The 14,131-nt window shown below is 42.4% G+C and overlaps 1 protein-coding gene across 3 annotated transcripts in view; it reads right to left on the bottom strand.

Moving 5' to 3' along the window:
- IFT52 (intraflagellar transport 52) overlaps positions 1-14,131 on the bottom strand; it is a 36,741-nt gene that overhangs the window by 20,767 nt on the left and 1,843 nt on the right. The window contains exons 2-7 of one of the 3 annotated variants that reach the window (XM_005657667.3): positions 12,465-12,589; positions 11,418-11,505; positions 9,246-9,375; positions 8,883-8,958; positions 7,725-7,796; positions 1,833-1,959 (exon numbers count right to left, since the gene is read on the bottom strand). In XM_005657667.3, coding sequence (XP_005657724.1) covers positions 1,833-1,959; positions 7,725-7,796; positions 8,883-8,958; positions 9,246-9,375; positions 11,418-11,505; positions 12,465-12,589 — 618 coding nt within the window. The remainder of the gene's footprint in view (positions 1-1,832; positions 1,960-7,724; positions 7,797-8,882; positions 8,959-9,245; positions 9,376-11,417; positions 11,506-12,464; positions 12,590-14,131) is intronic. The other 2 variants (XM_021078178.1, XM_013990708.2) reach the window with 2 other exon arrangements.

Genomic DNA, 14,131 nt, shown 5'->3' with positions numbered 1-14,131 from the left:
GCACAGTTATAAGGGCACTGGGAAAGAATGACACCTACGCCAGAGATGTTGAGATACAAACACACAAATGCTGTAAATAAAACAATATTTGCAAAACAAACTCTGACTTGTCCCACACTAAAAGCAAATACTTCAGAGAGAAAACATACCATTACTATACCATAACCACTACAAATATGTCAGTTGCTGAAAACAGTAAGTGATTTGGGTAGTATCTACAGAAAGAACTGGGCTGTGACTTGAAACCCTGTAGGTAAGTAAATTCAAACCCTCTCTACTCACAGACTTATATTTTCTTTAATAATACACAGTTGACCCTTGAGCAAGACGGGTTTGAACTGAACGGGTCCATTTACAAGCGAATTTTTCTCTTTTCAGCCACGCCCATGGCATTCAGAAGTTCTGGGGCCAGGGATCCAACCCAAGCCACACTTGTGACCTGAGCCACAGTAGCAACAATGATGATCTTCAACCTGCTGCGCCACCAGGAAACTCCAATAACACTTTAATTTTAAAACACTATTTCCAGCTATTTAGGAGAGACCAACTATCATGACACCTATATGAATTTTGTCTAAATACCAGCTTCCAAACTCAGCACAGACATTTATTTACTTCCTAATAAAGTGATGCCAGAGCTTTTAAGTAGGAGAGGGAAAAGTCTTACCTAGGCCCTTCGAAGAAAAAAGGACCATGTAGAGCTAGAGACATGCACATCTCTGGACAAAAATTGAGAGGTCAGCTGGTGAATTCTAAGTCTTGGTAGACAGATGAAGGTGAATTCAGCAAACACAAATTAAAAGGCAGTGGAGGCATTCCCGTCGTGGCACAGCAGAAACGAATTCGTCTAGGAACCATGAGGTTTCAGGTTCCATCTTTGGCCTCGCTCAGTGGGTTAAGGATCCAGCGTGGCAGTGAGCTATGGTGTAGGTCGCAGATGAGGCTCAGATCCAGCATTGCTGTGGCTATGGTGTAGGCCAGCAGCTACAGCTCTGATTAGACCCCTAGCCTAGGAACCTCCATATGCCACAAGTGTGGCCTGAGAAAAAGACCAAAAAAAAAAAAAAAAAAAAAAAAAATGCGGCGATAACAAGGAGGGCTGTGTTCTCTGGGGCCACCCACTCCCACACTTGGGGGTTCTCCAGGATGAGAACTGAGCAAATAGTCTTCCAAAGAAATGTTTTCCTGGGCTAAACTAAGATACCAGCAGCATGATTCTATGCATTGTGGTGCAGTGTGTTAACTCAACCTTTCCCTGCATGGATTCTCCTGCATTGAGAGCAGGTTGTCAGAGATGGTTATAACACAGGCAGCCTCAGGCTACAGTGGAAAAGCTGTGAATTTAGAAGAAGAGTTAGGTTTAGGTCTTTTTTTTTTGCTTTTTAGGGCTGCACTGAGGCATATGGAAGTTCCCAGGCTACCCAGGCTACGGATTGAATCGGAGCTACAGCTGCTGGCCTACGCCACAACTACAGCAACACAGGATACAAGCCTCGTCTGTGTCCTACACCACAGCTTACAGCAACGCCGGATCCTTAACCTATTGAGCAAGGCCAGGGATCAAACCCACACCCTCATGGTTCCTAGTCGGGTTCATGAACCACTGAGCCATAAAGGGAACTCCCCAGGTTTAGGTCTTGACTCCGTCAACTACTGGACAATCTACTGTTTCCCCATCAGTAAAATGTAGTTAACTGAAACCCTACTTTACAGAACTGTTGTGAAGACCAATGAGAACATACACAAAACCCCTACGGACACAGAAAATCAGTTTTCATCATTTCGGTAACAAAAAAAAAAACATATCCACCCACATCTAAGAAAGACTGTACCTTCGAGTGATAAAAAGCCAGGATGGGTCTGTTAAGTGGGAAACAGACAGAGCCTGTGGACAGAACAGCCACTGCTGGTTTCATGACATTCAATGTGGCACCAAAAGGATAGACAAAGGTGAGAGCCCTGAAAGAAATAAAGAAATGCTCATGGTTTTTAATGAATAAAAAAGTTTTTGAAGATAATCTCAGTGTTTCTTGAGTAATTCATGATCAAACATAAAATTTTTTATAAGCTTTGGCTGTTAACTCAATTATTAGTATAACTCTAGCTAAAAGCTTGTTTTGTTTTTAAACTCAGTAAATTTTATTACATTTACAGTTGTACAATGATCATCACAACCCAATTTTATAGCCTTTCCATCCCACCCCCAGCCCATCCCCCGACTCCCAACCTGTCTTCTTTGGAAACCGTAAGTTTTTCAAAGTCTGTGAGTCAGCATCTGTTATCCAAAGAAGTTCACTGTGTCCTTTTTTTAGATTCCACATGTAAGTGATAGCATATGGCATTGCTGTCTCACTGTCTAACTTCATTTAGCATGATAATTACTAGGTCCATCTATGTTGCTGCAAATGCCATTATTTCTTTCCTTTTAATGGCTGAGTAATATTCCACCATGTATATATACCACATCTTTACCGCTCTGTTGATGGGCATTTAGGCTGTTCCCATGTCTTGGCTATTGTATATGGTGCTGCAATGAACACTGGAGTACATGTATCTTTTCCAGTCATGGTTTTTTCTGGCTAGATGTGGAGGAGTGGGATTGCTGGATCAAATGGTATCTAGCTACAAGTTTGATAAAGCATTTTAAGAAATGTGAATCTTGGAGTTCCCATCAGGGCACAGTGGTTAACGAACCCAACTAGGAACCATGAGGTTGCGGGTTCGATCCCTGGCCTAGCTCAGTGGGTTAAGGATCTGGCGTTGCCATGAGCTGTGGTATAGGTCAAAGATTCGGCTCAGATCTGGCGTGGCTGTGGATGTGGCGTAGGCCGGCAGCTACAGCTCTGATTAGACCTCCTAGCCTGGGAACCTCCATATGCCACAGGTGAGGCCCTAAAAAGACAAAAAAAAAAAAAAAAAAATGCCTGTTATTAGAAGGGTATGCTACCTGTGGAACATGTATGTGAATAGCAGCATGTATCTATCCCACACTGGATACTTCTACACAGACCTGCTGTGGAGTCCCTCCTCCACACCCCACTATCCTGGCAAAGACTTCGAGTATCTAGAATGAATCACGACTTGGGGAAATGTACCCCTGGAAAGGGTGTTGGGCAGAGTGGGGATGGGGGGGTGCAGACCTGGGTGAGGTCAACCCCTGCAAGAGGGTCTGTGGTGTTACTGAAAGAAAAATGGAGCTCTATAAAGGCTGTTGTTTGAAAGAAGTGTCCTCAGAATGGAAAGAAACCATAATCTTAAAACCAAAGTATAAAATTAGAAACTGGGGGTGGGGTGGGGATGGGGACAGGCAGAGGGAATACCTATATAGAGTTTCCTATATGATTCTAATTTTCCTTTCTTTTAGACCATTCTTTTTTTTCCCCCTTTTTATAGCCACACCTGCAGCATATGGAAGTTCCCAGGCTAGGGGTCCAATCGGAGCTGCAGCTGCCAGCCTACACCACAGCCACAGCTATGCTAGATCTGAGCCACATCTGTGACCTACACCACAGCTCATGGCAATGCCAGATCCTTAACCCACTGAGTGAGGCCAGAGATTGAAAGATTGAACCCCCAACCTCGTGGAGACTATGTCAGATTCTTAGCCTACTAGGCCACAATGAGAACTCCCTAGACCATTCTTTTTAGCTTAAGTTTAAAATTATTTCCTTCCAGGGTTAGTTTCCCCTGTCCCTCCAGCAAAGTCTTAACTATACCTATGACTTCCATGTCACATGGTGGTTGAGAAGTACCTGCCTCATGTTCCCCATTCTCCCCTTTGCACCCCTGCCCCAGCAGCACCCCAGTAGAGGGAGCTGCAGCCCATGGTTTCCAGGGCAGGAGCAGAAAGAAATGGGCAACTGACAAAGAGGAGGAAAAAGGGAATGGGAGAAACAGTTATGCAGATGTCAGGGGACATCCTTCCTCACTCTTGCCGCAAATGCACTCGAGCAAGGTGATTCTCAAGAATGGACACCAGGAGTTCCCACTGTGGCTCAGCAAGTTAAGAATCCTACTAGTATCCATGAGGATGCAGGTTCGATCCCTGGCTGCGCTCAGTGCATTAAGGATCTGGCGCTGCCGTGAGCTGTGGTGTAGGCCGCAGATTCGGCTCAGATCCCATGTTGCTGTGGCTGTGGGCGTAGGCCAGCAGCTACAGCTCCAATTCCACCCTGGGAACTTCCATATGCTGCAGGTACAGCCCTAAAGAGACCGAAAAAAAAAAAAGAAAGGAAAGTGGACACTTGAGTTATATGATGAAAACTGTCAGCTTTTATCATTACATTCCTCTATTTCTTTTTGCTCTTATTACTAAGAAGTTAATCAGACAGATATTTTGATAAGACTTTAAGCATAACGCTAAACGTGCACCCCCAAACCAACACAGGACTCTTCTTAACCACATGTGAATGAGTAAGATTAGTTGGGTGACAGAACATTGTAAATCAACTATAATAGAAAAAATAAAAATCTTAAAAAAAGATTAGTTGGGTGAAAAGTTTGGAAGAGTGTATTCCTGGAAGAGGAAGCAGTTACGTAAAGGCCCTAAAGTGAGAAGGAGCTTAGCATGTTTAAGGAATTCAAAGTCAGTGTAGCTACAATAGAGACGGAGAAGGTAAAAGGGACAAGATAAAAAATGAGGCTAAATGACACTATGAGGCTCCAACAAGTCAAGCTATTTCAAAGCTCAAAGCAGAACTGCTTAGCCACACCTCAAAGCCTCCCAAGACATGTGCTATTTCTGAATGACCCAGAAACAGCCATTTGCCCTTCACTCCAACTACTGAGGAAGTAATAATTCAATAGCAAGTAAGAAATGATGCCTTGCACTGTATAGAGCACTTTCACAGCACTGCCTCATTAGAGCTTCCCCACAACTTTGTAAGATTAATACTGTCCCCATTACACAGACACAGCAACTGAAGTAAGAGTGACTTTGCCTAGGGTCACCCTGCATGTAAGGCAAGAAATCAGGAATTTCTGGAGTGAGTTCCTGTCGTGGTGAAATGGTTAACAAATCTGACTAGGAACCATGAGGTTGCCAGTTCAATCCCTGTCTCGCTCAGTGGGTTGAGGATCCGGCATTGCCATGAGCTGTGGTGTAGGTCGCAGACAAGGCTCAGATCTGACATTGCTAGGGCTGTGTGGCGTAGGCCAGTGGCTATAGCACCAATTTGACCCCTAGCCTGGGAACCTCCATGTGCCACAGGTGCGGCCCTAAAAAGGAAAAAAAAAAAAAAAAAAATCAGGAATTTCTAAATCCCTCTAACTTCAAGTCCACAGTTCTTTCATTTATTAACCAAGAATTAGGTTGTGATTCTTGAATGTCAAATGCGTTAACTTATGGAGTTTCCTGGTGGCTCAGCAGGTTAAGGACCCAGTGTTGTCACTGCTGTGGCTCTGGTCACTGCTATGGCACAGGTTCAGTCCCTGGCCTGGGAACTTCCACATGCTATAGGTGTGGCCAAGAAAGAAAAAAAAAGTTAACTTATGATATATGTTACTATATATTTTCCCCCTTTAGGATATAAACTTGGTTTCATACTAAGAAAGGTCTTTCCTACTCTAAGATTATAAAACATTCACCTATAGTTTCTATGGTTTCATTTTTAATATTTAAAAATTTATCTAAGGAGTTCTCCTGAGGTGCAGCAGGTTAAGGATCTGGCCTTGTCACTGCAGTGGCTTAGGTTGCTGCAATGGCATAGGTTCAATCCCTGGCCTGGTAACTCCCACATGCTGGAGGCCAGCCAAAAAGACAAAAAAAAAAAATCTAATCCATCTGAAATCTATTTTGGGATGTGGCATGAAAATGGAAATTTAGCCAAAATTATATCATCCATTCCCTAATAATTTGAAATGTCACTTTTACTGTAAACTAACAACCCCTACCCTCCACATATATATATTGGATCTGATTAGAACTTTGTAATAAGTTTTAATTATTAAAAAAATTCAACTTTTATGGGGCAAAATACTGCAAAGTAAAAAGGTAAACTGGGAAAAATATTTGCAACACATGGAGGTTTTATAAATGAGTAAGAAAAGACAAACCACTGATAGAAAAACAAGCAAAAAGCAGTGAACAGGAGACTCACAGAAGAAATACAATCAGCCAATGACTTTAAAAGCCACCCACTAAGTAATAATCAAAGAACTGCAAGTTAAAGTGGGACCACTTTCTTTTCTTTTTTTCTTTCTTTTTTTTTGCCACACCTACAGCATGCAGAAGTTTTCGGGACAGGGATTGGGACAGAGGTCGACTGAACCTGAACCACAGTAATGACAATGCTGGATCTTAACCACAAGGCCACCAAGGAACTCCAAAAGTGGTAACACTTTCAATAGAATATTCCACACTGGCAAGAGAGAAGGGAGCATGTATGTAGGGACTGCAAATGTTACAAATGCCTGGAGGGTGACTTACTAATATATTTTATTTGGCAATGCATCACCTGGAAGATCTCTGATTTAGAAACCTGAATGCTAAGAATCTGGCCTACAAAGATATTAGCTAAGTGTACAAAAATGGAACGTATAAAGATATTCACTCTGTGCTTTGTTATTTATGATAAATATTAAACTGTTTATAATAACAGTATGGAACAGAAGTTAAGAGTATATACAGGCCCTGGAGCAGACTGTCTGGGTTTGAAACAGTTCTGACACTTGCTAGATCAAGTGAGCTTAGGCATCAACCTCTCTGTTATCTCAACTGATGAACTGCTGTGAGGATTAAATGAAATAATAACACATGCTGTGACATAGTAAGTGCTCAATAAATGAAATAATAACACATGCTGTGACATAGTAAGTGCTCAATAAATGTTAGGTGCTGTTATTAAAGCAAAATATTATAAACTACCTAAATGTTCAATAATAGGAGATTGGTTAGATTAGGATACATCCAATTTAATCTAGTCATTAAAAGGATAAGACACTTTTTTCTATTTTTATCTGTTAAAAAATGAAGAAAATCTAAATATGTTTAGAAGGATTAGCTTTAGGGAGAGGGGCATGGATTGAGAGCGGAGGTGTTCTATTTTCTTCCTTTTGAACTGCTGACACTGTTTTTTTGGTGAGAGTTACTTGTGTAATCAGAAATGAAAACTCTTGGAGTTTCCGTCATGGCTCAGTGGTTAACGAATCTGACTAGGAACCATGAGGTTGCGGGTTCGGTCCCTGCCCTTGCTCAGTGGGTTAAAGATCCGGCGTTGCCGTGAGCTGTGGTGTAGGTCACAGATGCAGCTCGGATCCCATGTTGCTGTGGCTCTGGCATAGGCCAGTGGCTACAGCTCTGATTCGATCCCTAGCCTGAGAACCTCCGTATGCCGTGGGAATGGCCCAAGAAATGGCAAAAAAAAAAAAAAAAGAAAGAAAGAAAACTCTTCATTTTGAAAAAGAAAATTCTTTTTTTTGGTCTTTTCTAGAGCCGCTCCTGTGGCATATGGAGGTTCCCAGGCTAGGGGTCCAATCGGAGCTGTAGCCACCGGCCTACGCCAGAGCCACAGCAATGCGGGATCCGAGTGACACCTGCAACCTACACCACAGCTCACGGCAACGCCAGATCCTTAACCCACTGAGCAAGGCCAGGGGTTGAACCTGCAACCTCATGGTTCCTAGTCGGATTCGTTAACCACTGAGCCACGACGGGAACTCCGAAAAAGAAAATTCTTCAAATGACAAATACATTCCCTTCAGGTGGGCTGAGAAAACACACTTACTGGGCATTGTTTCCACTGCTCTCCTCGTCAATGATTCCAGGCACTGCCTTCCCTGCAGCTCGGCTAATTTCCCTTGAAGAAAAAAATGAAAATCTGGTAAACAAAAACATGCAGGAATTTCATGCTCCCTTCATTAAGTATGAACTAGATACAAGGACTTTGTAGATTTATTCAAAATACAATTCTTAAAAATTAAATAAAGGTACACCTACACAGCTACACATCTTTTGGGAAGCTGGCCAAAGTTAATATAAAAATAGAAGAATCAGTTCCTCCTTCTTGAGTCCTGAGGGAAAGGTCCATATGCACACCAGACCCACATCCTAGTCCTGTGTTCTAGGCTCTGCATCTTCAAACCCAGCAGAGTGCTAGACATACAGCAAGTTCAAGTGCGGAATAAACCTTTTTGAATATAGGGAAAAGCTCTCAGAGGGCCCCTTATGTTGCCCCCTCACGCGTTAATTTCCCACATTCTCAAAGTCCCTACTTTATGTTTTAGGATCCAGTGGATCAGAAAAAAACTGACTTCATCCCAGGCTCCAGGGGTGGAGAATACGACCCAGCAGTGCCATCAGGGCATGCTCTACCCTCTGCCACAGCAACCAGTGCGTGATGGGCATGTGGCCTCAGCCAGCTCAAAGAGCAAACCTCATATCTGCTCTGGCTGGGCATGCTGGGACCAAGGCATGCGCTCTTGCAGAAATGGTGTGGCACGAGGACATGAATTTTGGAGACTGTTAAAACTATTCGGCCCCCACATAGGAGAGTAGAGCCAAGAGAATGACAGAGAAATGGAACTGGAGCCCTGATGACATCATGAATCTTTCAAGCCATATTCAAAGTCTGCCCTATTTCCTGGCTTTCAAGCGTGTGAATCAATGGAGTCTCTTTCGTGTTAATCCCATTTGAAGTGTTTTCTGTCACTTTCAACTGCATGCATTCTAACTGGCAAAAACGTCATGTGGAGTAAGGTTTCAAAGGATGGGAGGTATAAATTGATGGATGAGAAGTAATAGAATAAACTATAATAGAATAAAACAAAAAGGCAAGAAAGGAAAGAGGGCCAGAGAAAAGGATGTATGAGAAGAGAGAAGGGAAGAGCCATGCAGGCAAGAGGAGAGCCACTGGCCAAGTCATTTCTGCTTTCAGTATGCTTACCTATTCAAAACTCCATCGGAAACCAGGGCTTCTTTAGGATGGAAATACTTATAATACACATTTCTAACCACGGCATCTTTAAAGGGAAAAGAGAGGAGAGTACATCTTAGATGAGAGGTAAGCTTGATATTACAGACATGTACCAATTTTAACCTGAAAGGAACCCTGGAACTATATTCCAATCTCTCATTTTATAAATGGAAGACTCCTAGAACTAGAAAATGCAGGTTGCAAGTGAGGCTGGAATGCTGGACCATGCACCCTTACAGCCCAGGGCTTTTTCCAATGTACAACCAGGCCAAAGGACCATAATATAAATAACAAATAGAAAATTACTGCCTCTATTAAAAGAAGAATGATTACCGTTATTAACCATGATTCCATACTCTTCTAGGAGAAAGTTAATATTGGTATCAAATCTGGATTCCCCACCCTCTCCCAGCATCACAAGAATATCTCCACCTCCATCAAGGTACTTCTTCAGGACTTCAAACTACACAAAGGAAAAAAAAAATTATGAATATACTCCAAAGACTTCTGTCCAAAATACTACGAATAAGACCTTAACTAGCTGAAAAATAAACACTTCAAATCTATCACGCACTTAAATGTACATGTATTTAAGACAATAAAAAACTTACTCTCTACATAGGACCTCCACACTTGGCTTTAAGCATAAAGCTGCAAAACACTCAAGTTGAAATGACATTTTCCAAGTTGACTATCAGGACAGCAAACCAAGAGTGGAAAACTACAGCTAAAGGAAGGTCACAGGTCTCCTCCAATCAGCATCCTTGGTCTTGACCCAATACATGCTAGCTGTTCCTACCTTCTCCTGACAGCCAAAACTGTCTCCGGATGTTGCGAAATGTCCCTGGGGGTGGGGAAGGGGGTGAAGAGTGAGCAAAAACACCCCTGGTTGGTCACAACCTTTCTTCACTGCCAGCCAAGGATATCAGGATGAAGTCATTTCACACCAACCGCAAGGAGGATCTCTGTTCAAGTCACTGACTGATCAAACCACTGACTGATCAAACCACGTGAGAAATGCATGCTTATCTCTGGAAAGCTCTTTGGCTTTCACAAAGCTGGGGAGGGAAGGAAATCGAGGGCTGATTTTGTTGACTTAGCCCAAGAACACCTGGGGTAGGTAACATAGACCCATAGTCTCTCAACTGTCTTCAAGCACTCCATCAGAAAAAAATATGAATGGGCACTCCCATAAGCATAGAAAATACATATATTTAGCTAATTATGAAACACACTCCCAGGAGTTCCCATCGTGGCTCAGTGGTTAACGAATCTGACTAGGAACCATGAGGTTGCGGGTTCGATCCCTGCCCTTGCTCAGGAGGTTAAGGATCCGGCGTTGCCGTGAGCTGTGGTGTAGGTTGCAGACTCAGCTCGGATCCTGCGTTGCGGTGGCTCTGGCGTAGGCCAGCGGCTATAGCTCTGACTCGACCCCTAGCCTGGGAACCTCCATATGCCACAGGAGTGGCCCAAGAAATGGCAAAAAAGACAAAAAATAAAAATAAAAAATAAAACACACTCCCAAAAGGACATTTTTTAAGGGTACTAAATATATGGATAATAGACACAATTTCCTTCTGGCATCGAAGTGGTTCATTGCACGCATCCCCCTCTGGAAACAATGGCTCAGACCAGCGCTGCTACAGCAGAGCCCTCTTGCTCTTGTTTGCAACCTGGATTTCCTTTTCTCCCCCAGCTCCCTAAATATAGAAAATACAGTGCCACAATTAACATCTCCCTGGGGCTTTCCTCCCAAATGAGACATAACTTCACAGATTCGGGGCTCCACACAATAGGCTGACCCATCTGTGGTGAGTCTATATACTCACACTTATATTTAGTCTTTGTTTCAAAACGTCAATGAAAAGAAGTGTTCTAGGAGTTCTCGCTGTGGCACAACAGAGGGCTGGGACCAAAGCCTGATCCCCAGCCCAGCGCAGAAGGTTAAAGATCCGATATTGCTGCAGCTACAGCGCAGGTCGCAACAGCGGCCCTGATCTGATCCCTGGCCTGGGAACTCCATATGCTGCAGGGTGGCCAAAAACCAAAAACAAACAAAAAAGAAGTGTTCTAGTGTATGTATGCTGAAGCATTAACAAACAAAAACAGACATACATGTTCTTCTAGAGTATATGTGCCCACATATTTGCAGCTGAAATGTACACATTCTTTTTATAAATCATCTCCCTTTAATTTCTTTACATTATAGTTAAGACATTAACTTTTTTTTTTTTTTTTTTTGGTCTTTTGTCCTTTCAGGGCTGCACCCGCAGCATATGGATGTTCCCAGGTAGGGGTCCAATCGGAGCTACAGCTGCCGGCCTACGCCACAGCCACAGCAATGCCAAATCCGAGCCGCATCTTCGACCTACGCCACAGCTCATGGCAATGCCAGATCCTCAACCAGGATGGAGGCCAGGAATTGAACCCACATCCTCATGGATCCTAGTCAGGTTCATTAACTGCTGAGCCACAAAGGGAACTCCCCTTATGGATATTTCTTACCTCAGCTGCAGTAAATTTTTCCCTTGGCCCCGCTGTAATCCACAGTTTCACCCCAATTAGCTTCTCAGATGTGATTTCATCTTTTAAGCTAGAAATGCGATTTTAAAAGCAAGCGTCAGATCCACTATTTATACCAATTTATGAGCTACTTTAGCATCTAGACTATGGAATCAGAGGCTACAGAGGCCCAGAGACGAAGGGATTTAGAGGGACCTGGTCCAGTCTCTCTCCCAAAGTGAATCCCCTCTAACAGACCTGCCACAGAGTCATCGGCTTCCACTCAAATACTACCGAAAGCCAAGGTGTCCAAACTAAACCACACTAGGGCATAAAGAAATCCTCCAAATGCTAATTCAATCAGCTCTTCCATTTGCTTACATGATTACATATCTTTACCCATTAAAAAAAAGCACACACACACACACACACAGACTTTCATTTTTCCTTTCCCTAAACTGAAGTTTTGACCCAAGTTAAAATATGGAGAAAGCCTGTAACCTCTTAAAAACTTGCATACGTATAATGAGAATAATTCTCTGATTTGTGATTTGGAGGAAAATGTAATAATATGCTAGCTGCCAATTTTCAAAAGAGATGTTTTAATAGTAATTTATTTCGGAATGATCTTTATTTTATTTATTTATTTATTTATTTATTTATTTATTTATTTATTGTCTTTTTTTTGCTATTTCTTGGGCCGCACCTGGGGCATATGGAGGTTCCCAGGCTAGGGGTTGTATCAGAGCTGTAGCCACCGGCCCACGCCAGAGCCACAGCAACGCGGGATCCAAGCCGCGTCTGCAACCTACACCACAGCTCACGGCAACGCCAGATCGTTAACCCACTGAGCAAGGGCAGGGACCGAACCCGCAAGCTCATGGTTCCTAGTTGGATTCATTAACCACTGCGCCATGACGGGAACTCCTCGGAATGATCTTTAAATGGAATTCCTCCCACCTAAACAATCTATCTTACATAAGAAAATAAAGACTTTTCAGTGTTAACAGCAGGCTGTTATCATCACTTAGAACGGATATACCCACTCACCTCTGAATTTTCCAATTACCCCGAAGTTTTTTCTGCATGGATTTATAGCCATTGCTGGTGGTAAATACCTCCTTTTTGTATGCATTGAAAAGAATGGTGCTCCGGAGCTCTTTCTCCATGATCGCCTTATGGAAAAAAGGATCAGGAAAAGGAAACAATAAACAGTACTCCAAAATAAAGACCCTAAAAAGACTAAACCGTCTATTTCCTCTAAATCATTAAGAAAAGGCATACAGGAGTTCCCTCGTGGTCTAGCAGTTAAGGACCCAGCGTTGTCACTACTGTGGTATGGGTTCCATCCTTGGACCAGGAACTTTCATATGCTGAGGAGGCAGCCAAAAAAAAGCATACAGTTGGAACTGCAGCTTAGCTACAATTTCCCTACAATTCCAAAGGCTGAGAGTAAAATGAATAATCACAGCTGCTGCCAAAAAATCAAGGCAAACCTTGGCCTTCCCACTGGCCCACTCCCAAGGCCCTGTTCTGCCATCACCATGTTTCCAATCTGATTTTTCAGTTTACTACCCTTAAACATGGGGTATAGTTTTCCAAGTTCTTTTTATACATGTTAACTTAGTTTTATTTACAAAACAGGACCATATGTGCTACTCTGCAACGCACTTCTTTTCACCCAACCTGTTATCTTTCACATCTTTCCATGTCACCCTATGTGGATCTCCCACTCTTTTAGAAACTGCCGTACAGTATTCCATTTTATGGATGCAACATAATTTATGCAACCCATCATATAATGACATGTTATTCCCCCAAATTTTTGCTGGTAAAATACTACTACAACATCATCTTTGACATGTTTTTCTGTACTGTGCATATCTATGGAATAGAGGCTTATCTGTTGAATGGCTAAGTAAATTATTTCCAAATTGCCCTCCAAAAAAATTGTACTAAGTTTTACTTCCACTAATATGTTTGTTTCCACACAATCCAATCTACTTTTAATTTTTCATCCTTGCTAAATAATAAGATAGGCAAAAAAATCCTTATTGTTTTAACTTGCACTTTGAAATTAGTGAGATGGTCATCTTCCACAGTGTGTATTGGCCGCTTGTATTCTTCTAATTTTCTTGTTCATATACTCTGCTCATTTTTCTGTTAGGTTTAATATTTTTCTAATTGATCTTTAAACAAATACTTTCATAAGTTTATTTGTCTTTAAACTTAGCTATTGGTAGTTTTCTTCTTTTGGGGGAGGTTATTTTGGTTGAATTTTGCTGGCCATACACAGGTTTTAAACGTTATAGAGTCAAGAGTATTAATATTTTCTTTTCTCACTTCTGGATTGTATAACTGTCTTTCTTTTTTTTTTTTTTTTGTCTTTTTGTCTTTTTGCCATTTCTTGGGCCGCTCCTGCAGCATATGGAGGTTCCCAGGCTAGAGGTTGTATCAGAGCTGTAGCCACTGGCCTACGCCAGAGCCACAGCAACGCGGGATCTGAGCCGAGTCTGCACCTACACTACAGCTCACGGCAATGCCGGATCCTCAACCCACTGAGCAAGGCAGGGATCGAACCCGCAACCTCATGGTTCTTTGTCGGATTCGTTAACCACTGAGCCACGACTGGAACTCCTAGATTGCATGACATATTTAGCAGCGTTTTTACCATGCTATGACTATAAATACATCCACAATGCTTACTTCTAGTATTT

Source organism: Sus scrofa, chromosome 17 (assembly GCF_000003025.6).
Source record: "Sus scrofa isolate TJ Tabasco breed Duroc chromosome 17, Sscrofa11.1, whole genome shotgun sequence".
NCBI lineage: Eukaryota > Metazoa > Chordata > Mammalia > Artiodactyla > Suidae > Sus > Sus scrofa.
This window is presented reverse-complemented; position numbering and strand designations above follow the sequence as displayed.